This window comes from Solanum tuberosum, unplaced genomic scaffold (genome assembly GCF_000226075.1).
Source record: "Solanum tuberosum cultivar DM 1-3 516 R44 unplaced genomic scaffold, SolTub_3.0 scf00072, whole genome shotgun sequence".
NCBI lineage: Eukaryota > Viridiplantae > Streptophyta > Magnoliopsida > Solanales > Solanaceae > Solanum > Solanum tuberosum.
In genome coordinates this window covers 1,302,483-1,325,910 of record NW_006238999.1, presented here as the reverse complement: position 1 = coordinate 1,325,910, position 23,428 = coordinate 1,302,483, and the positions used below count along the sequence as shown (strand labels likewise).

General features: G+C 36.3%; 2 protein-coding genes across 3 annotated transcripts; one reads left to right on the top strand and one right to left on the bottom strand.

Annotated features, from left to right (window-relative positions):
- LOC102597070 (inositol phosphorylceramide glucuronosyltransferase 1-like) lies at positions 1–8,096 on the top strand. The gene is made up of 10 exons (XM_006345946.2): positions 1–625; positions 2,785–2,905; positions 3,710–3,895; positions 4,065–4,228; positions 4,904–5,011; positions 5,700–5,837; positions 5,924–6,031; positions 6,416–6,683; positions 6,764–6,887; positions 7,739–8,096. The coding sequence occupies exons 1-10, from the start codon at positions 383–385 to the stop codon at positions 7,878–7,880; spliced, it is 1,602 nt and encodes a 533-aa protein (XP_006346008.1). The 5' UTR covers positions 1–382; the 3' UTR covers positions 7,881–8,096.
- LOC102588008 (phosphoenolpyruvate carboxylase kinase 2) lies at positions 7,878–21,986 on the bottom strand. 2 transcript variants are annotated; one of them, XM_015308079.1, is made up of 3 exons: positions 21,487–21,986; positions 20,512–20,866; positions 7,878–8,795 (listed from the first exon to the last, which is right to left on the bottom strand). In XM_015308079.1, exons 1-3 carry the CDS (start codon positions 21,916–21,918, stop codon positions 8,773–8,775), a joined length of 810 nt encoding a protein of 269 aa, XP_015163565.1. In that variant the 5' UTR covers positions 21,919–21,986; the 3' UTR covers positions 7,878–8,772. The 2 variants fall into 2 exon arrangements, with proteins under 2 accessions (XP_015163565.1, XP_015163564.1); XM_015308078.1 differs by lacking the exon at positions 7,878–8,795 and adding an exon at positions 19,376–19,951.
- Positions 21,987–23,428: the final 1,442 nt, after the last annotated feature.

The following is a 23,428-nucleotide window of genomic DNA, read 5'->3' as shown; positions in this document are numbered from 1 at the left end:
ATGTTACACCAACTCATCCACCCTCGCAAACATTTTTAAATGAAATATTTCGATAGGCCTCAAAAACAAATATTTTTTCTTTCTTTTGGAATTTTACTTTTTTTCTTCTCACATACTGTAAATAGCGACTGTAGAAATTTCAAAAAAATTCTTCACTTTCCAGAGAGACAGCGAAGAAGATGACAACGAAGACCAACAGGAAGAGGAATCAAGAACAACAATATACTAATCCCCAATTTTAATTTTTAAATTATTACTATTCTACTACAATTTTCTAGTAAACCCCAGATCCCTTTTCCCCTTTTCTGCAAAAAAATCAAAAAAAGATATCTTTTTTAAGCTAAATTCTGCTTCAAATTTTGATTTTTCAGATTTTTTTTCCATGAAAGAAATTGATTTTAGATATGGGTTTCTCTTTTTCTTGATGTTTTTATCAAGTAATTGGGTTATTGGAGCTATCAAATCTCAATCAACTGAAGAAGCATATGTTACCCTTTTATATGGAGATGAGTTTTTGCTTGGTGTTAGAGTTCTTGGAAAGTCAATTAGGAATACTGGGTCTACTAAAGATATGGTTGTTTTGGTCTCTGATGGTGTTTCTCAATATGCTAATGATCTACTAAGAGTACGTACTTTTGTTACTCAGTATTAGCATTTACTTTCATTTGGTTCATTTTTTTTTTTTGATGACAAGGGAAATCGCAACCGCTATCCTTTGGGTGTGCACAGAGTAAAACCCCCGCTCCTATGCAATAGCTCGCAAACCACATAAGAGAGGTAACCACACTAGGTAAGCCTGGTGCGACGAACTCGACCCAAAAGGCAAACCGTTTGCTTTCTCTTGCAAGGGGTTTCGAACTTGAGACCTCCAACATGGAAGTCCCAAGCATTTACTTTCATTTGGTTCATTTTTTTTTTGATGACAAGGGAAATCGCAACCGCTATCCTTTGGGTGTGCACAGAGTAAAACCCCCGCTCCTATGCAATAGCTCGCAAACCACATAAGAGAGGTAACCACACTAGGTAAGCCTGGTGCGACGAACTCGACCCAAAAGGCAAACCGTTTGCTTTCTCTTGCAAGGGGTTTCGAACTTGAGACCTCCAACATGGAAGTCCCAAGCATTTACTTTCATTTGGTTCATTTTTGTATAGTTTAGCTTTTTGTGATAACCGTCATGTTTGTTCCAACTTAAGCTTATCGGCTAGTTCCACGAGGTACCTGCTATTCTGCTAATTGCCATCAGTTAGGGTAGCTTGTACACTGAGGCTTTGGACATGTGGGATTTGAACCATGGACCTCGTGGTTCTTAATCCACTTTATTAATGACTAGGCAACACCCTTTTGTGCTACTTTTGATTAGTGTAGATTGATGAATGCAGATTTTTTAGCTGATAATTGTTTCGAGCCGGATAATCAAGGAGTGTTGAAGTAGATAGATAACTAGTGTGAAGATAGTGTAACAAAGGTGGAGGCTTATGGATTTAGGCATTTCGACTAATTCCACGAGCCTGCTAACTCCCACCAGCTAGGGTAACTTGTACACTGAGGCTTGGACATATGAAATTTGAACCGTAGAACTCATGGTTCTCAATCCACTTCATTGAGCACTAGGCTACACTCGCGGATGGGTGCTGATTTTGCTTAGTGTAGTTTGATGAATGCAAAAGTTTAAGTTGCTGTATAATTGTTTTCAAGCTGGATAATCGAGGAGTGTTGCAGTAGGTAGATAACTAGAGTGAAACTAGTGTAACAGTGGTGGAGTTAGGATTTGAAGCTGCTTACGGATTTGGGATTTTAGTCTGTTGGGTTACTGTGTACTAAATTAATTAATTTATACATATTAAATGAGTTTCTTAAGATAAATAACAGGTTTGAACTAAATTATTAGGTTCTGCTGAACATGCTTACTATACTCTAGCTCTGCCCCTGTAGTATAATTATAATGAATCCTCTAAATGTTGTTATATCAGGTTGATGAACTTTCATTCAATCTGAAACCAGATACATTTCATTCTCTCATATCTAAAAAACTATAGAGGGGCTGATAAAACCTAAAAGTGCAGAAACATTAGTTTACGTTTGAATGGTTACACCAAGCAAAAAGGTTAAGTAAACATTTGGATTTCATAATGTGGCTGGAGGTGGAATGCCATCAAATATTTCATTGAAATGAACATGGACCACATAACCCCCAAGAGGGCGGCCAGGTGATCGCAGAGTTGGGAAGCAAGTTGGAATCTTGATAGAGACTTCTCTGAGTTAATTATTCCCATCAGCCCACTCCTTGGTGGGCAAATTTAATCATATCCTTATTGGTGGGAAGTATCTGGTAGACTAGTCGAGGTGCGTGGAAGTTAGACTGGAGTCACCGAATGTCTATGCTATAAGAAAAAAAAGGACCATGCTCACCTATAGGATGGACCTAGGATGTAGGATTGGTGGTTTTGGAGTTCTAACCATCTTGATCAAAGAGTTGGATGATAACCTTGGGAAGCAAGGTTGGAATTCCAACAGAGGCTACTCTATGTTAATTCTTTCCATCTGCTAAAGACTTGGTGGACTGCTGGAATCTCTTGAACCAACACTTGATTCTCAGCAAGTCCTATAGTCTTTTCAGTTGTAGTAACTGTTATTTTACATTGAGGTTGCCTTAATTAGTCCCGTGATAATCTTTTTAGTTGACCTAGATTTCCACCTTTAAATTTGTGTTTGACGCTAAGGCATTTCTAGACGTGGCTTATGAATCTTATTGAAGGATTTCGTCTTTGTTTCTTTCTTTGCAGGCTGATGGTTGGATTGTGGAAAAGATTAGTTTACTGTCAAACCCAAATCAAGTGAGGCCGAAGAGGTTTTGGGGTGTTTACACAAAGCTAAAAGTATTTAACATGACCAAGTACAAGAAAGGTAATTCTATATCTCAGCGCTTGAATTTAAGTTTGGACACAAAGGATGAAAGGGCTATGACCAACATTTCAATTTTTTTTGAGTGCTTTTCAAATTCATTTAACTGAATTGCTTGCCTTCTTCTCCATGAAGGGCACCAATTCATTTCCTCTTATATTATAGTTGGTACAAATAGTTAGTTCTAACACCTTGGCGAGCAATTTCAAGCTATTCCTTTTTCATGGTTTCTTTCTATTCATTCATTTGAATGTCATTTAGGGAACAAGCTTGTTTTAAATATTGATGCAACTAACTGTCCATTTTGGTATATGCTATTGTGCATCTCAGCCATTAGATACAAACTAAGAGAGGAAGTTGTAGATGAATGAACAATAGCTCCGGCAAAGAGAAAGAGAAACAGGTTTCAGTATCTACCAGTATGCAGCTAAACAATGATACAGAAACTATAGCAGAAGTTGTAAATGAATGAACAATAGATCAAACAAAGATAAAGAGCAACATATTTATTATACTTGTTGATGAGAGGCTTCGGAAAACTTACCCATTCAGGTTCTTCAGAGGCAATGACAGCCCGATACCTATTAACCTTAGTTTTGTATAATTAAGTCATGTCTTTCTTGTACATAAGTAAGGGAAAACAAAAATTTTGCAGGGTGTAGAAGGTAGAGAACATAGCTTGTTTTGATTTTAAATTTCTTAGGCAGATAAGCATTTTCACTTCAGGGCAACTTTTTGTCAAGTAGAGCTGCACACATTTTCTGAATTTACTCCTTAATGTTGGAATTTCTCCTTTTATTTTGGCAGTGGTATATCTTGATGCTGATACTATCGTAGTTAAGAGCATTGAAGATCTATTTAAGTGTGGGAAGTTTTGTGCAAATTTGAAACATTCCGAGAGACTAAATTCCGGAGTAATGGTGATTGAGCCATCGGATGAGGTTTTTAAGGATATGATGAGCAAGGTGACCACTTTGCCTTCTTACACTGGAGGTATGGTATTTCTGTTAACTGTTCAATTCTAAGATTATCTCCTCTCAGTCCAACCTTTTACTCTCGTTAGCTTTCATTGTGTAGTTTTAACAATAAAAGTCTTCCTATATTAGTGATGATTGTTGAAAATGTTTCTCTTTCTCCTGATGCATTCTTTTCTTGCTGACAGGTGATCAAGGTTTTCTGAACTCCTACTATGCTGGGTTTGCTAATGCGCGTGTTTATGAACCAAATCAGCCTTTAGATGTCCTAAATTCTAGAAAGGTCCCTGAAATGGAGAGACTTTCTACTCTTTACAATGCGGATGTTGGCCTTTACATGCTTGCTAACAAGGTTTGTCTTTTGAGTTCTTTTGCCTGTCGTGTGCTTAATGTTTTTTTTTTTTTTATAGGGGAGGGGTTTGGGGTGTGCTTTGGCTTTTGGATTGAATTTTTGAGAGAATAATTATTCGGATCTGGGAAGCAATGGCTTTAAATGGACTTCTTTTTTGCAACATGTGGTGTTTCAACTTTGCATTATTCCGTGGGCTTATTGTGGTTGCACAGTAAAATTATCTTGAAGAGACTACATTATGATGTACCATTCATGTTTTATCATTGGAAGCTACTGTGGTTTTGTTTGCTTAATTTCATGCCTACCAAGTATCAACAATTCTGCAATCTTATTGATACATATTACAATATCCTATACAAAGAAGAACTATGCCAAGAAATTATATGGTCTGGAGTGGAGAAAGTTGAACCATAAGTCCATAACCATTTAAGGAAATGTTTTGTGACAAACACATGGTGTAATAGAAGTCGGTAAAAAGGAAGTCTTGAATGGAAGGAACAGGTAAGAGGTTCATGAGAAAATAAATTTGAAAATTTCATCTTTGATAGAAAAGGTAAACTTTAGAGTATATGGTTAGAACAGAAATGTCTTAGCTGCAAGAGCTAGATTTTCCTTAAATCCATTTTAATTTGTCCTTCCTTGCTCTGACTTTTTTTTGCTTTGATATATTTGTAGTGGATGGTTGATGAGAAAGAACTCCGAGTTATTCATTACACACTGGGACCACTTAAACCATGGGATTGGTGGACATCTTGGCTGTTAAAACCTGTTGACGTATGGCAGGTATTTTTCTTCTCCATCATACTCTAGTCACTGCCTGCAGTCATTTTACATATATCCTATATAGGGGTGTCAAATGGGCGGGTTGGACTGGATTTGAGCGAGTCAAAATGGATTGAGTTGATAAATGGGCGGGTTATTGACCCACCCAAAAGTTACTTGGGTTGAAATGGGCTAAAAACCACTCCATAACCCGCCCCGGCCTATTCTTACTAAATTTGATATTCTTTGTTTGTTTTCTTGTAATTTGTTCAAGTACCTACTAAGCTTTTTTCCCTTATATTATGCTTGTATATAACATATCAAATAAAAAAAAAATCTTTTTAAAAATTTAGATAGTTTCTCATCGATCAATTTGGCTTGCATATCTGCCAGTTTCTACATTGGGCTGAATTAAGCGGGTCAAAATGGGCTGAGTCAATAAAATAAGCGGGTCATTAACCCACCCAAACCTAAGCGGGTTTCACGGATCATGATTTTATGGGCTGAGTTTGCCACCCCTAATCCTATATTTTACTTCCCAGCTAACATGATCCACGGCTCTGTCTCCTTATCCAACTAAACCCCATTTTTGTGCACTTGGCTGCTTCCATCTTGGAGATGACATCACAAGTTGTATATTAGTGTGCAAGAGAGGATTTTGCTCAAGTATCTCTAACAACTGAATGACCTTATGTTCGCTCATCTGCAGAATGTTAGGGTACGTCTTCAAGAATCTCTACCTGGAACTGGAGGGGGTAAAAATCCTAGAGATGAACTTCTTGTCAAATTTCTGTTTCTGGTTCCATTGCTTCTGATGGTAATTTCTTACTATAAGTCATGTTTACAGGTCAGCAATTTTAAAACCATTTCACACTTTGATAGGTGTCAGCATTTAAAGTATCTTTCGTATTGAAAAATGATTGCTGTCTGCAGACACGATCGCTATTTGACCACATTAGACAGCTGTACTACAAGATCAGAGCTGGAGGTGTCCTAGCTTATTCTTCTGTTCCTTCATCCACCATTCTTTCAGATCAGCAGGTATCTCTGCCCCTTCCTGTCAATTTTGGAACTTTGACGTCCTTTTTTTTTATTCACTAATGTGCTAAGGGTCTATCGGAAATAGCCTCTCTATCTCCGAAGATAGGGGTAAGGTCTGCATACACACTACCCTCTCCAGACACCACTTGTGGGATTACACAGGGTATGTTATTGACGTCCTGTTTTCTGCTCTTTCCCTTTCTAATCTGAATGAGATTTCGAAATAATGAATCGCCTCTCACGTCTTGGAGAATAGCTTTCAGTTATATTTCAAGCATGCCATCTTTTGCTTGCAAAGTTGTTATGTTTTTCAATTCATGATAAGCTTAAATAGCTTGTTCTTAGATGATATTAAAATGAAACAAATTCACAAATTGTTTGCAGCCGAAGGTGCCTGCTTTTCTGGGTGGGATTTCTGTATGTGTCTGTTTTGCTGCTGTTCTGGTGTCTCTTGGGCTTTCACTTGTAATTATCCCCCGCCAAGTAATGCCGTGGACTGGTCTTCTCCTGATGTACGAGTGGACGTTTACACTTCTCTTCCTTCAGTTTGGAAGTTATTTGTACTTAGTTTATCAATGGGGAAAAGCTGTGGCAAATCAAGCTGGACAATTTCGGGCAGATTCTACATCTTTGGACCATGAATCTGGAAAAGGTTGGTCGACGTAAGATCAGTAGTTTTCGTTTTACTAAATTTGAGGTACAGTTTTTCATTGGCGTTTTCTTGCCTTGTAGGTCATCAGCGGCAGCAATCATATTGTGACATTGCTGCGTGCTACTATGGGTTAGGGATGGCATTTCTCGCAATTTTAGCCCCCGCATTGCCTAGTATTTTCGGAATCACTGCTTTGTTTTTGAGGTACTTCTGATATTTCTTTTTCCCGCATTTCAAGCAATTCACTGTGCTTTACATATCATCTAATAGTTGTGTGGTCTGAATGACACAACACTATTTAGTGTTTACTTGCCTCGAATCATGGTTTTGTTAAAAAACTTGCATGTTTTCTCTGAGAAATTGTCTTAAGTTAGGAGCTTGAATTTAGTATTCATATATGGCATGCCGAAGTCCATTGCAACATCATGATTCAAACAGATTTCCGCATGAATAAGGAACAATTTGTTTGAAGGGGATTCTCTTGAGACCATTGGATGAGCACAATAACAATGAATATTGTGTAATCCCACAAGTAGGGTCTGGGGAGTTTGGTGTGTAAGCAGCCTTACCCCTACCTTGTGTAGGTAGAGTGACTGTTTTTGACCAAATGATGAGCACATTTGAATAAAAAGATGAAAATTAGATATTGCGAATAAGACAGTTATGCCCCCGAAAAAGAAAATATATCCATTATCCAGAGTAGTCAGATCATTTTTTGGTTAATAAACTTAAAAGATGGTTTACAGTAGTCACCATTTTGGTTTAACTTTATACTTTCATTTCCCTTAGAGTTAACAGTATTGAAGCCCTCAGAGTAGTGCAACTCTGACACACTGTCATTTATAAACCATTTGCTACAACTGGCTTCACACGGATGTCCTTCTAGTGCATTCTTAACTCTCACCTATGTTGCTCGGATCCTCCAAACTGCCGCTACATCTGTTTCAGTACACATGTCATCTGGCACTGGAAAATCTTGAACTTTATGCTTGATTCTATGTGTTTCTCTACTAATTAATAGTCAAATAACTCTCGTATATATTTTTCACCCACAGGTTAGGTTTGATGGTCGTTGGAGGCCTTGTTTTGTTGTCGTTCATGACATATGCTGCGGAGCATCTATCGATAAGATCGTTTACGAGGGGATTTGAAGAAAAAGATATGCACAGGAGTAGAAGTATATGTTTCTTGTGCTGATTGTGGCATATTCAGGTATCAGCCACAACTAATTCAAGCTCTTTTTCTTGCATTGGCAATTCTTTTTGACACTAATGTGTAGAATATGTTAGTTTTTTTCTTCTTCTGGATTTCACAGTTTCTTATTTTAGAAAGATTTGAGTGTAATTCTTTGTAAAGTGTATGTATATGATTGTTAAAATCTAACTAATGTTAGAATATCTGATGTTCTTTTCATGTTCTCAAGCATTGTTGATAATTTACTTTGAGAAAAAACAGTTGGACAAGTAGAGAAGGATCTCCACCGATAGCCGGCCTGTCTATCTATTGGATGGGGTTTCCTCGATCTACACAAATTTTCAAGATTGTGACTTAGTGGCCAATGAAGCGGTTGAAAATCATAGAAGATAAAGGTCCAAATCTTGAAAAGACAAATAATGCTGATGATATCTTTCCATGTCTTGGTGTGCAGAGTTACCATATATTTGTGTTGGTGGGAGGTAGAAGTATTTGATGAAATAGTTGAAGTGCGCAACACCGTTGTACAGAAAAATTGGAAATGCTTATGTCACAACCCAAAAATCGGACGTGATGGTACCTATCTCATTCCACCAAGACATGTCAGTCTAACCAACCCTCGACAAGGTAAAAGCGGAAGTAAGAATGAAATTATGTACTAAACATAACATAAGCATGCAAAACTCATAACATAACACAATCTTTTCTAAAATATGGTGTCACATGTACAAGTCTCTAAGTAGTACAATTGATTCAAAAGAAATACAAGTCTGAATGTTTTTATATATTAAGTAGATCAAGGGCATAATAAAGAGTAAGTGATGTCTGTTGTGATGACAACAACTACCTCTCGAACTCCAGAAGCAAAGTTTCGGACGAAAATGTGAGAGGATGATCAAGACAATCCGAGCTTGTAACCTACACAAGTGTAGAAAACAAGGGAGTGAGTACCAAAACAATAACGGTATTCAACAAGCATCCCAAGTTAACAATTTCACAAGTAATGGAACAACACAATGTCGATAATACACCATAAATCACATATCAAAGTTTCCATAACATCATCACATTCTTTCATATTCAAATAATCACGAACATAACACTTATTCATCATAAAAAAAAAATTCAAATTTTTTTTGGGTGCTCCAAGGCGCCAGATACATGTGCTAATACACACGAAAAATTAAAAAATCGGCTAATTCCTAAAAGTTGGCTCGTAAATACGAAACTATGCCTTAAAAAATAGTGGGACTATACACAATGCTTCCCTAACTCATTACGGAGGTCTTCATAAAGGTTTCTCAGAAATTCTTTTTCGGTGCTCCAAGGCGCCAGATCCATAATCTATCAACAAAGTCGCGTAGTTCCTAAAAGTTGGCTCGTAAATACGAAAATACACCTTAAAATGAATGCTCCCCCACCTCATTACGGATGTATTTATAAAAATATTTAAGAATTTTTTTTGGGTGTACCAAAGCGCTAAATCTATGAGCTAATACACACGAAAAATGAAAAAAAATATATCATTATTTCCCGTTTCGGTCTTCATTTGAACTTGAAAATGCCAACGGCTGCCTTTCTGAACAAAGACGTGCCATTAAATAGGTCGTCACAAGCGCCTACAAAAAATTTCACCCCAAAAATCGTCGGGCGCACATATCATCTAAAATTCATGAATTACAACACACGAAAAATTGAAAAATTCATATTTTCCTTTTCGAGCCTCGTTTGAACTTGAAAATGCTGACGTTTGCCTTACTAAACAAGCACACACCATTAAATAAATAATTACGGAGGTCCTCATAATGTTTTTCAGAATTTTTTTTGGGTGCACCAAGGTGCAAAATTCACGGGCCAATACAAACGAAAAATAAAAAAAGTCGATTAATTGGTGATACGGGATCCCGACTTGTGTTTGGTCGAGTTTTTTCATGGACGTTCGTTATGACCTTATTAATGGTGTGAGTTGATCTCGATAGGCAAACAAACGCATTTTCAAGTTCAAACGACCCCCAAAGCGGGAATAACCGAATTTTACCATTTTTCATGTGCTATAGTCCATGGATTTTTGGTAATACAAGATCCTGACTTGTTTTTTGTCAAATTTTTTCATAGACATCCGTTACGACCTTTTTAATGGCGTGAGTTGGTCCCGATGGGCAAGCATATGCATTTCAAGTTAATACAAGCCCCAAAGCGAGAAAAACTGAATTTTATCATTTTTCGTGCGCTCAATCCATGGATTTTCGGTGATACAGGATCTTGTTTTGTTTTTGGCCGAAATAATTCAAGGACACCCGTTACGACCTTATTGTTGGCGTGGATTGGTCTCGAGGGGTAAACATACACATTTTCAAGTTCGAACGAGCCCAAAGCAGGAATAACCGAATTTTACCTTTTTTGTGTGCTCTAAAAAAACCTAATAAAGACCTCCGTAGTGAGTTGGGGAACCACCATGTATACTCACACCATTCTTTTCACGTCATTTATGTATTTACATGCCTTCTTTTAGAAATTACCCAAATTCTTCGATTTTTCGTGTGTTATAGCCTATAGATCTGTCGTAGCGGAGGACCCAAATTTTTTTTACTTGAAAAAAGTTTATGAGGACCTCCGTAATGAGTTGGAGAACCACTACGTATACTTACACCATTTTGCACCCCAATTTACGCATTTACAGTCTCTTTTTTAGAAATTACCCAATTTTTCGTATGTTATAGCCATGGATCTGGCGAACCTAATAAAGACCTCCGTAGTGAGTTGGGGAACCACCATGTATACTCACACCATTCTTTTCACGTCATTTATGTATTTACATGCCTTCTTTTAGAAATTACCCAAATTCTTCGATTTTTCGTGTGTTATAGCCTATAGATCTGTCGTAGCGGAGGACCCAAATTTTTTTTACTTGAAAAAACTTTATGAGGACCTCCGTAATGAGTTGGGGAATAACTACGTATACTCACACCATTTTTTTCACGCCCATTTCTGCATTTACATGCCTTTTTTAAAAAAAATTCTTAAATTCCCCAATTTTTCGTGTGTTATGGCCAATGGATCTGATTCCCCGGAGTACCCAAATTACTTTTTCTCAAAATTTTTTATGATGACCTCCTTAATGAGTTGGGAAACTACCACGTATACTCACATCATTTTTTTCACGCCCATTTTTGCATATACAATGCTATTTTTAGAAATTACTCAAATTTCTCGATTTTTCATGTGTTATAGCCCATGGATCTGGCGCCTCGGAGCATCTAAATTTTTTTCTCAACAAACTTTATGAGAACCTCTGTAATAAGTTGGGGAACCACCACGTATACTCACACCATTTTTTTATGCCCATTTTCACATTTACATGCCTTTTAAAAAAATTTTACCTAAATTTCGTAATTTTTTGTGTGTTATAGCCCACAAATCTGGCTCCCCTAAGCACCCAATTTTTTTTTTCTCAAAAAACTTTATGAAGACCTCTGTAATGAGTTGGGGAACTACTACGTATACCCACACCATTTTTTCTTCATGCCCATTTTTGCATATACAGTCCCTTTTTTTAGAAATTACTCAATTTCCCCAATTTTTTGTGTGTTATATCCCATGGATCTGGCGCCCCGAAATATCCAAATTAATTTTCTCAAAAAACTTTATGAGGACCTCCTTTATGAGTTGGGGAACCACCACGTATACTCACATCATTTTTTTCACGCCCATTTTCGCATTTACATGCCGTTTTTTAGAAATTACCCGAACTCCCTGATTTTTTGTGTTATGAATCTGGCGCACCGAAGCACCCAATTTTTTTTTCTCAACAAACTTTATGATGACCTCTGTAATGAGTTGGGGAACCACCACGTATACTCACACCCTTTTTTTCACGCCCATTTTCGCATTTACATGCCTTTCTTTTTTATAAACTACCCAAATTTAGTAATTTTTTGTGTGTTATAGCCCACGGATCTGGTGCCCCCAAGCACCCAATTTTTTTTCTCAAAAAACTTTATGAGGACCTCCGTAATGAGTTGGGGAACTACCACTTATAATCACACAATTTTTTTCACACCCATTTCCCTATTTACATGCCCTTTTTTAGGAATTATCCAAATTTTCCGTTTTTCCGTGTGTTATATATAGCTCATAGATCTGGCGCTTCGGAGCACCTAATTTTTTTTTATCAAAAACATAATGAGGACTTCCGTAATGAGTTGGTGAACCACCACGTATACTCAAACCTTTTTTTTCATGCCCATTTCTGCATTTACATGCCCTTTTTTAGAAATTACCCAAATTCCCCGATTTTTCGTGTGTTAAAGCCCATGGATCTGGCGCCCCGTAGTGCTCAAAAATATTTTCTCAAAAAATTTATGAGGTCCTCCGTAATGAGTTGGGGAGCAACCACGTATACTCACACCATTTTTTTCATGCCTATTTTCGCATTTACATGCCATATTTAGAAATTACCCAAATTTTCCCATTTCTTGTATGTTATAGCCCATGGATCCGGCGCTCAGAGCAACCAAAATTTTTTTCTCAAAAATCTTTACGAGGACCTCAGTAATGAGTTGGGAAACCATCACGTAAACTCACACTATTTTTTTACTCCCATTTTTGCATTTACATGCCTTTAGAAATTACCAAAATTTTCCGACATGTTTAATATCCCATGGATCTTACGTCTTAGGGCATCCAAAATTTTTATCTCAAAAAACCTTATGAGGACCTCTGTAATAAGTTGGAACCACCACGTATATTCACACCATTATTTTCATGCCTATTTTAGCATTTACATGCTTTTTTGAGAAATTACCCAAATTTCCTGATTTTTCGTGTGTTATAGCCCATGAATTTGGTGCCTCGGAGCACCCAAATATTTTCTCTAAAATTTCATAAGGACTTCCGTAATGAGTTGGAGAACCACCACGTATACTCACACCATTTTTGTCACGCCTTTTTTCGCATTTGCATGCTCTTTTTTAGAAATTACCCATTTTTTTTGATTTTTCGTGTGTTATAGCTCATGAATCTGGCACCATGGAGCACCCAATTTTATTTCTCAACAAACTTAATGAGGACCTCTATAATGAGTTGGCAATCACCACGTATACTCAAACCTTTTTTTTTCACGCATATTTTCGCATTTACATGCCCTTTTTTAGAAATTTCCCAATTTTTTGTGTGTTATAGCCCATGGATCTGGCGCCCCTAAGCACCCAATTTTTTTTTATCAATTTTTTTTTATGAAGATCTTCGTAATGAGTTGGGGAACCACCAACTATACTCGCACCATTTTTTTCACGCCCATTTTCGCATTTACATGCCCTTTTTTAGAAATTATCCAAATTCCTAGATTTTTCGTGTGATATAGCCCATGTATGTGGCGCTTAGAGCAGCCAATTTTTTTTTTCTCAAAAAAAATTATGAGAACCTGTGTAATGAGTTGGGGGAACCACTAAATATACTCACACCATTTTTTTCACGCCCATTTCCACATATACATTCCCTTTTTTTTTAGAGATTACTCAAATTTCTCGATTTTTCGTGTTTTATAGGCCATGGATCTGACGCTCGGAGCACCTAACAATTTTTTCTCAAAAAAGTTTATGAGGACCTCCGTAATGAGTTGGGGAACCACCACGTATACTCAAAACAATTTTTTTTCACTTTTATTTCAACATTTACAAGATTTTATTTTTTAGAAATAACCCAATTTCCAATTTTTCGTGTGTTACATAACCCATGGATGTGGCGCCCCGGAGCATCCAAATTTTTCTTTTCAAAAAACTTTATAAGGACCTCCGTAATGAGTTGGGGAACCACCACATATACTCATACCATTTTTTACACTACCATTTTTGCAATTACATGCCTTTTTTTTTTAGAAATTACCCAATTTTTCTGATTTTTCGTGTGTTATAGCCCATGGATCTGGCGCTCCGGAGCACCTAATTTTTTTTTATCAAAAACCTTTATGAAGACCTCCGTAATGACTTAGGGAAACACAACCTATACTCACACCATTTTTTTCCATCCATTTCCGCATTTACAGGCCCTTTTTTAAGAAACTACCCAAATTTTCCGATTTTTCGTGTGTTATAGCCCATTTATCTGACGCATGGAGCACCTAATTTTTTTTTCTCAAAAAAGTTTATGAGGACCTCTGCAATGAGTTAGGGAACCACCACGTGCACTCGCACCATTTTTTTCACGCCCACTTCGATATTTACATGCCATTTTTTAGAAATTACCCATATTCCATGATTTTTTGTGTTATAGCACATGGATTTCGTGCCCCCGAGCACCTAATTTTTTCCCCATAAAACTTTATGAAGACCTCCGTAATAAGTAGGGGAACTACCACATATACTCATACCATTTTTTCACGCTCATTTCTGCATTTACATGCTTTTTTTTTAGAAATTATCTAAATTTCCTGATTTTTTGTCTGTTATAGCCCATAGATCTGGCGCTCCTGAGTACCCAATTTTTTTCTCAAAAACTTTATGAAAACCTCTGTAATGAGTTGGAGAACCACCACTTATACTCACACCATTTTTTCCCTCCCATTTCTCTATTTACATGCCCTTTTTTAGAAATTACTCAAATTTTCAAATTTTTCGTGTGTTATAGCCCATGAATCTCGCGCCATGGAGCACCAAGTGTTTTTTCTCAAAAGAGTTTATGAGGAACTCCGTAATGAATTGGGGAACCACCACGTATACTCACACCTTTTTCCAGCCCATTTCCCTATTTACATTTCCTTTTTTAGAAATCACCCAAATTTTCTGATTTTCCATATGTGCCCATGGATCTCGCGCCCTAGAGCACCTAATTTTTTTTTCTCAAAAGTGTTTATGAGGACCTTTTTAATGAGTTGGGAAACCACCACGTATACTCACACAATTATTTTCACACCCATTTTCGTATTTACAGTCCCTTTTTTAGAAATTACCCAAATTTCTCGATTATTCGTGTGTTATAGCCCATGTATCAGGCACCCCGAAGCACTCAAATTGTTTTCTCAAAAAATTTATGAGGACTTCCGTAATGAATTGGGGAACCACTACGTATACTCACACCATTTTTTTCACGGCCATTTTCGCATTTACATGCCTTTTTCTTTTAGAAATTACCCGAATTCCCTACTTTTTTGTGTTATAATCCATGGATCTGGCGCCCCCGAGTACCCAAATTTTTTCTCAAAAAACATTATGAAAACCTCTGTAATGAGTTGGAGAACCACCACTTATACTCACACCATTTTTCCCTCCCATTCCCTATTTACATGCCACTTTAGAGAAATTACCCAAATTTCCCATTTTTTCGTGTGTTATAGCCCATATATCTCGCGCCCTGGAGCACCTAGTATTTTTTTTCTCAAAATAGTTTATGAGGATCTCTGTAATGAGTTGGGAACCACCTCGTATACTCATACCATTTTTTTCACGCTCATTTCCAGATTTACATCCTTTTTCTTAGAAATTACCCAAATTCCCCTATTTTTCGTGTGTTATATAGCCCATGGATTTGGCGCCCCAGAGTACCCAATTTTTTTTTCTCAAAAAACTTTATGAAGACATCAGCAATGAGTTGGGGAACCAGCACTTATACTCACACCATTTTTCCACACTCATTTTTGCATTTGCATGCCTTTTTTAGAAATTACCCAAATTTTCTTATTTTTCGTGTGTTATAGCCCGTGAATCTGGCGCCTCAGAGCATCCATATTTTTTTTCTCAAAAAACCTTGTGAGAACCTCCGTAATGAGTTGGGAAACCATCACGTTTATTCAAACCATTTTTTTCACTCCCATTTTTGCATCTACATGCACTTTTTTAGAAATTACCCAAATTTCCTAATTTTTCTTGTGTTAAAGCTCATGGATCTGATGCTCGGAGCACCTATAATTTTTTTTCTCAAAAAACTATATGAGGACCTCCATAATTAATTGGGAAACCACCACGTATACTCACACAATTTTTTTCACGGTCATTTCCACATTTACAAGCCTTTTTTTAGAAATTACCTAAATTTCCTATTTTTCGTGTGTTATAGCCCATGGATCTAACCCCCCGGAGCATCCAAAAATTTATTTTTGACCTCCCTAATGAGTTGGGGAACCACCGCGAATACTTACACCATTTTTTTCACGCTTATTTCCGCATTTACATGCACTTTTTAGAAATTACCTAAATTTCTCGATTTTTTGTGTGTAGCCTATGGATCTGGCGCCCCGGTGCACCCGAAATTTTTTTCTGAAAAAAAACTTAATGAGGACATCTGTAATGAGTTGGGGAACCACCTTGTATAATCACACCATTTTTTTCACCCCCATTTTCGCATTTAAAGGCCATTTTTTAGTAATTATCTAAATTTTCAAATTTTTCGTGTGTTATAGCCTATGGATGTGGCGTTTCGGAGCACCCAAATATTTGTTCTCAAATTTTTTTATGAAGAACTCCGTAATGTGTTGGGGAACCACCATGTATACTCACACCATTTTTTCACGCCCATTTCCGCATTTACAGGCCCTTTTTTAGCAATTATCTAAATTTCTCGATTTTTTGTGTGTAATAGCCTATGGATCTGGCATTCCGGAGCACCCAAATTTTTTTTCTCAAAAAACTTTATGATGACCTCCGTAATGTGTTGGGGAACCACCACGTATACTCACACTATTTTTTTCACGCCTATTTCCGAATTTTCATGCACTCTTTTAGAAATTAATCAAATTCCATCATTTTTCGTGTGTTATAGGCCATGGATCTGGCGCCCTGGAGCACCTACATTTTTAGTCTCAAAAAACTTTATGAGGACCTTAGTAATGAGTTGGGAAACCACCACGTATACTCACACAATTTTTTTCACGCCCATTTCTACATTTACAAGTCCTTTTTTAGCAACTATCCAAATTCCCTGATTTTTTGTGTGTTATCCTATGAATCTGGCGCACCGGAGCATCCGAAATTTTTTTCTAAAAAAACTTTACGAGGACCTTAGTAATGAGTTGGGGAACCACCACGTATACTTGCACCATTTTTTCACCCTAATTTCCGCATTTACAGGCCTTTTTTAAAAAATAAATTACCGAAATTCCCCAATTTTTCATGTATTATAGCCCATGGATCTGGCTCCCCGAAGCACCCAAAATTATTTTCTCAAAAAACTTTATGAGGACCTTCGTAATGAGTTTAGGAACCCACACATATACTCACCATTTTTTTCATGCTCATTTCCGCATTTACAGGCCTTTCTTTAGAAATTACCCAAATTTCTCAATTTTTCGTGTATTATAGCTCATGGATCTGGCGCATCATAGCATTCAGAATTTTTTTCTCAAAAAACATTATGAGCCCCAACTCATTACAGATGTCCTTATAAAGTTTTTTCAGAAAAAACTTTCAGGAGCCCCAAGGCGCCAGATCCACGGGCTAATACACATGAAAAAACAAGAAAACTGTGTAATTCCTAAAAATTGGCTTGTAAATGCAAAAATATGCCTTAAAATTGAGGGACTATACATAAAGTTTCCCAAATTCATTATAGAGGTCCTCATAATTATTTTTTCAAAAAAACTTTTCGAGTCCCCCAAGGCGCCAGATATACACTCGAAAAACTAAGAAAGTCGCGTAATTTTTAAAAGAGAGCTCGTAAATGCTAAAATATGCCTTAAAATGACCGGACTATACATAATGCTCCCTCAACTCATTACAGAGTTCCTCATAAAGTATTTAAGAAAAAAATTGTGGATGCTTCAAGGGCGCCGATCCATGGGTATTAACACATGAAAAAACAAGAAAGTCGCGTAATTACTAAAAGTTGGCTCGTAAATATAGAATATGTTTGTACTACTCCCTCAATTTCCTACGGAGGATTCTGTAAAGGTTTTGCAAAAAAATTGTCGAGAGCCATATCACAAAAATATTTGTGGGCGCTACACACGAAATATTGAGAAAATCACCTAATTTCTGTATAATGGCTCTTTAATGCCAAAAATATGTGCAAAAATGGTGAGGTTTCACGTACTGCTCCCCCAATTTCCTACGGATGGTTCTGTAAATGTTATGCAAAATATTCATCCAGAAGTCATATCACCAAAATATTAATAGGCTAACACACAAAAATTTAGAAAATTGCCTAATTCCTGTAAAAATGGCTCCTAAATGCCCAAAATATGTGCAAAAAATGGTGAGACTTCACATACTGTTCCCCTAACTACCTACGGAGGGTTCCATAAAAATTTTACAAAATAATCATCTTGAAGATATATCACCAAACAATTCATCGCTAACACATGAATAAAGGTAAGAAAATCACCTAATTCCTGTAAAAATGGCTCCTAAATGCCCAAAATATGTGCAAAAAATGGTGAGACTTCACATACTGTTCCCCTAACTACCTACGGAGGGTTCCATAAAAATTTTACAAAATAATCATCTTGAAGATATATCACCAAACAATTCATCGCTAACACATGAATAAAGGTAAGAAAATCACCTAATTCCTGTAAAATGGCTCATAAATGCCTAAAATGAGTGCAAAAAATGGTAAGGCTTGACGTACTGCTCCCTCAACTCCCTAAGGAGAATTTTGTTAAGATTTTGCAAAAAATTGTCTAGAAAACATTACCAAAATATTCACGGACTAGCACACGTTAAAAAACTGAGAAAAACGCCTGATTCCAAATTCAAGAAGCACATTATCAAATTGGTGGCAATATGTCACATTAATAAAGAAGAGAATAAAAGAAATTAGACCATATGCTTTATACATACAACATATATCCAGTGAAATTTCACATAATAGGTCTAAAAGGGTAGAAACATACGCATATTTTATCCCTACCTCGTGAAAGTAGATAGACTCTTTTCGAAAGACTTTCAGCTCAAATAAAACAAATCAAAGTAGTAATGAAAATAAAAAATTGTAGTGAATAAAATATGACAACAATGCGGAACATACATGCAACGAACAATGACATCAGTTAAATAGTGCGATTACCTAAACATAATGAACAATATATACTTACAGATAACAAAAGTAAGAAACTACATGAATAAGGCTAATACTACGTCAGACACAGTGCTCCAGACTACTACCAAGCCTAATCTCGTTGAAAAGCAAGACAACACTCAACTTCCTACTAACTTTCTACCTTAATCCGCAACTTCCATACCCTCATATCTAAGGTCATGTACTCGCTAAGCTAAAGTTTCGCTATGTGCTTTCTAATCACCTCCTCCCAATACTTCTTCGGTTTAGCACTAACTCTCCTCATATGTACCCACTTTGTCCAACCTTTCATGGATACATCCATCAAATTGCATACTATTTTATAAGGTCAAAATCTCATTGTTTCAAGATTCATATCTAGAAGAGGTTCTCAAAGCACACTTCTCCATTACTGACTCCCCACACAAAATATATGCAGTGAAGATAAAGATTCATGTAAGATAAGCAGCAAACTTTATACATTTATGTTCTATTTTATACAACACCCCAAATAAGCACAAGTTCTTTCCTCTTCATATATAAAACTTTTTATTTCTTTTACATATAGGAAAAACTCATTATCCTCATATATATACAATCTCTTATTCTAGATTCTCCTCCACAAAGCAAAAATCAAGTACTAAATAGGTAAGTTTTAGACCTCAATGAGGAGAAGCCGTTGTTGAAGCGTGTGATCATCTCATTTAAAACTATGATCACACTTGTATTTATGCGATATTCAACATGCTCTCTCGTAGCGAGCCTGATTTGTTTTCTCAATTTACCAAGTTTGTAAATCTTTTTCTTTGATTCGAGTGATGATAAGACTCGAACCCAAGATCCTTCTCTGTTAAAATGTGTGTGACCTTCTCATCTGAAAGCTTCAAATTTTAAAGAGAGTTCACATTTATTTACTTGATTATATCTTCAACCATCATCGTTGAGTTCCCAAAGCCCAAAGGTGCATACTTGCCACCACTTGATCTGGTAGTTTATATAGGATAGCTAGAAAATATATTAATGTTACTGCAGGTTAAATCAGCCATTGATGTTGTTGATCTCTCCTACATTAATGATCCATGGATGCCCTACATTTAACAAGATAGAAACTAAAATAAAAATTCAAGGTAAACTAAAGTTCGAAAGAAGTTAACTTATACACACTATATTATAGATAACTTTCTACAATTGATGTATCGTAACAGATAATTCATCTTATTTTAATGGACCCGTTGTCTTTAAGGGGAAGGATTTTATATTCAACCCTGAACTATGTGAAATGGTCTAGATATTTCCTTTGTTAATAGTTTGGTCCAATCATGTCCCAGATATTACAAAAGCGACCTAAATTTGCCCTTCTATGTGTCCCACTAGTAGCTAAAAACTATGCCACTCCTTAGGTTGTATTGGAAGGTAAACAGAAAACAGTTCATCAAAATCAGAAATTCCCGAGCACTAACTGACTCGTGATTTTAAACTTGGAGGATAATAAGTCCGCCACTCTACCTTTTTGATAATGTTCAGATTCGTGAAGTATACCTCATCTACACACATCGTGCATTGTGCTCTTACAACTAGACCAGAACAGGGTAAAACACAAAACAATTCGACAAAACGAGAGTACTTTGAGTGAGAGAGAACAACATACTCAGAACTTGTTCAGCTGAAAATCTCCTGGAAACATCTTTACATATCATTTTCCTCAGCAAATCCTTAGCTTCAGTTGAAATCGATCGGAATATTCTTGTTGGAAACCTTAAATTTCCCCTAAGAACAGCTTCAAATGTCTCAGTTGGAGTGTCACCATAAAAAGGAGGAACACCAGAAAGCATAATGTATAAAATAACACCAGCACTCCATATATCAACTTTCTCATTGTATTTTCTCCCTAATAACACCTCCGGGGCAACGTAGTAAGGCGTCCCCACCACGCCTTCCATCATTTTTCCGTCGCACCCCATAAACCACTCTGCAGATCCAAAATCAGCAAGCTTCAAATCATCCTGTTTATATAAAAACAAGTACGGTTCAGTTTCAAGCAAGTTAGAGACGACTATATGAATCATTACTGTTCATGTCGCATTACATTCATATAATAGGCAATTATCAATTGGAAACGGGCAAGATAGTGATGAATCACAACAACAACTACATATCCAGTGAGGGTATAGTGTGCGTAGACCTGCCCATTACCTCGTAGAGGCAGAGAGGCTGTTTTCGAAAGACCCTCAACTCAAGTGCACTAAATTCAAGTACAAAGAAGAATAAAACATAGCAACTAACACGGTGAACCAACAAAATAGAGCGATAATTGAAACACAATAAACAATTAAAGACGCCAGATATCAAAAGTAAGAACTACAATCAGGTGGTAACTTACCATTAGAAAAAATAGTTTCTCTAGCACTAAAATCTTTGTTTACTGACCTATAAATCTCCGACATAACTATAGTCAAACAGGTATTTGAAGATAAATTTTCAAAATCTATGATCGAACCCTAGCTATATAAGAGTGTCAAATAAACGGACTGAGCTGAATTTAAACGGTCAAAATGATTTAAGTTAACAAACGGGATCATATTTTCATGGGCTAATTTTGTTGTTGTTACTCAGTATACACTACCTGAGAATCAAATAGGACATTATCGGGTTTAATATCACGATGAGCCACCCCCAATTTATGACAATGTCCGATTGCTGAAACCAATCGGATCAAAATCAGAGAAGCAGATTTCTCCGACAAAGGCCCATTAGAAACCCTCTTGTATAAATCGCCGCCGGAACAGAGCTCAGTGACTATATGAACATAATTTTCATCTTCATAAACTTTATACATTTGAAGAATGTTCGATTTTCCGGTGAGTAATTGCAGAATTTTGGGCTCTTTATCGAGACATTGGCGGTCCGTAGAATCAATGAGGAGGTTCTTTTGAATTGTTTTGCAGGCGAAAAATTGATCAGTTGATTTGGAAAAACAACGGTAGACCGTACCGAATCTTCCCTGACCGATTTGTTCATTCATTTGAAGTTCATCAGTTTTTAAGCTCTCAAACATTGTTAATGGAGTTTTAGAGAGAGAAATTTTGGTCGCTATGGTTATGGAGTTTTAGAGAGAAATTTTGGTGGCTATGGTTATGGAGTTTTTTTGGACTAAAAAGAGTGATGGTGTATATATACTATTTATAAGGGAAAAAGTAGAATATAAGAAAGAGAATATTTAGTTGGAAAAAGAGAGATTTAGGGGTTCTGTTAAATTTTTTTATTTTCCGTGTGGTGTTTGGTATTCGTTTGAAGTTCATGTTGAAAAGTTTAACGTTTTCTAACAAAAGCGATTTCTTATTCCAAGACTTGAACTTGAGAGGTTGAGACCTGTTTGATAGTTGATTATTAGTAGGCGTTTGGCCATGCGATATCATATCACGATATGGTATCGTGAGATGAAATCAGCGTTTGGACATGCAATTATCATGAGAGGTGATATCATATTCTCCAAAAACCATGATATGAAATCACCATGTGATGTTTGGTTTTTCGGTTTGGATCGATTTTTATCCAAACCGTGAACACCCCTACCCACATCCCACCCCTCCACCTCTCTCTCTCTTTTTCTTACCCTCTTCAATTATTTTTCTGCTTTTTCCTTCTTTCTTTTTTTTTAGTAGGCGTTTGGCCATGCGATATCATATCACGATATGGTATCGTGAGATGAAATCAGCGTTTGGACATGCAATTATCATGAGAGGTGATATCATATTCTCCAAAAACCATGATATGAAATCACCATGTGATTTCATATCATGATTTGAGATATTTTAATACAACAATTGATCCATTAGTTTATATTTTGTTAAAACAACCCCCACATTTATATCTACTAACCATTTGTTTCATATGTAAATAAAATTTATAATCACATCATTACTTTTTAAAATTTATTATTCTCACCGACATAAAATTTATTATTCTTCACCAACATATAGTCACTTTAACTTCACACCTCACAATTGTGGAGTAATAAAATCTTGAAGAGCCCATGAAAGGTGTTTCATTTATTACTCAAATATTGATGAGAAGTGAAAGTTAGGTTGAAAGTTAGATTGAACATGCAGTAAACAAATAAATTAGATGAAACAATTACTTAAGTGGATGAACAATTTATGTTCAATTTTTTTATTAAATTAAAGTTAGATGAAACAATTACTTAAGTGGAGAACAAATAATTTTGTAACAATTTATTATGCGATTTTATAATTTTTGTTTACTTGATAAGATTGAATAAACAATTAGGGCTATTTTAATAGTTTTATAACTTATGGGCTTTTTATGTTTATGAGAAAATATCCTTCAATTTCATATCATGATTCCATATCATGATATCATATCGCAAGGCCGAACGGGCCCTTAGTAAATGAAGAGATTTAATTATGAGGAAATCTATGTATTATTTTATACATATATTAATTATGCAGATATTGTAGTATCTCAACTTTTCCTAGCTTCGTTGTGTGATGGCATGATCCATGACTAGTTGCTTGATCTCTCGAATTAGTATTATACATAAACAA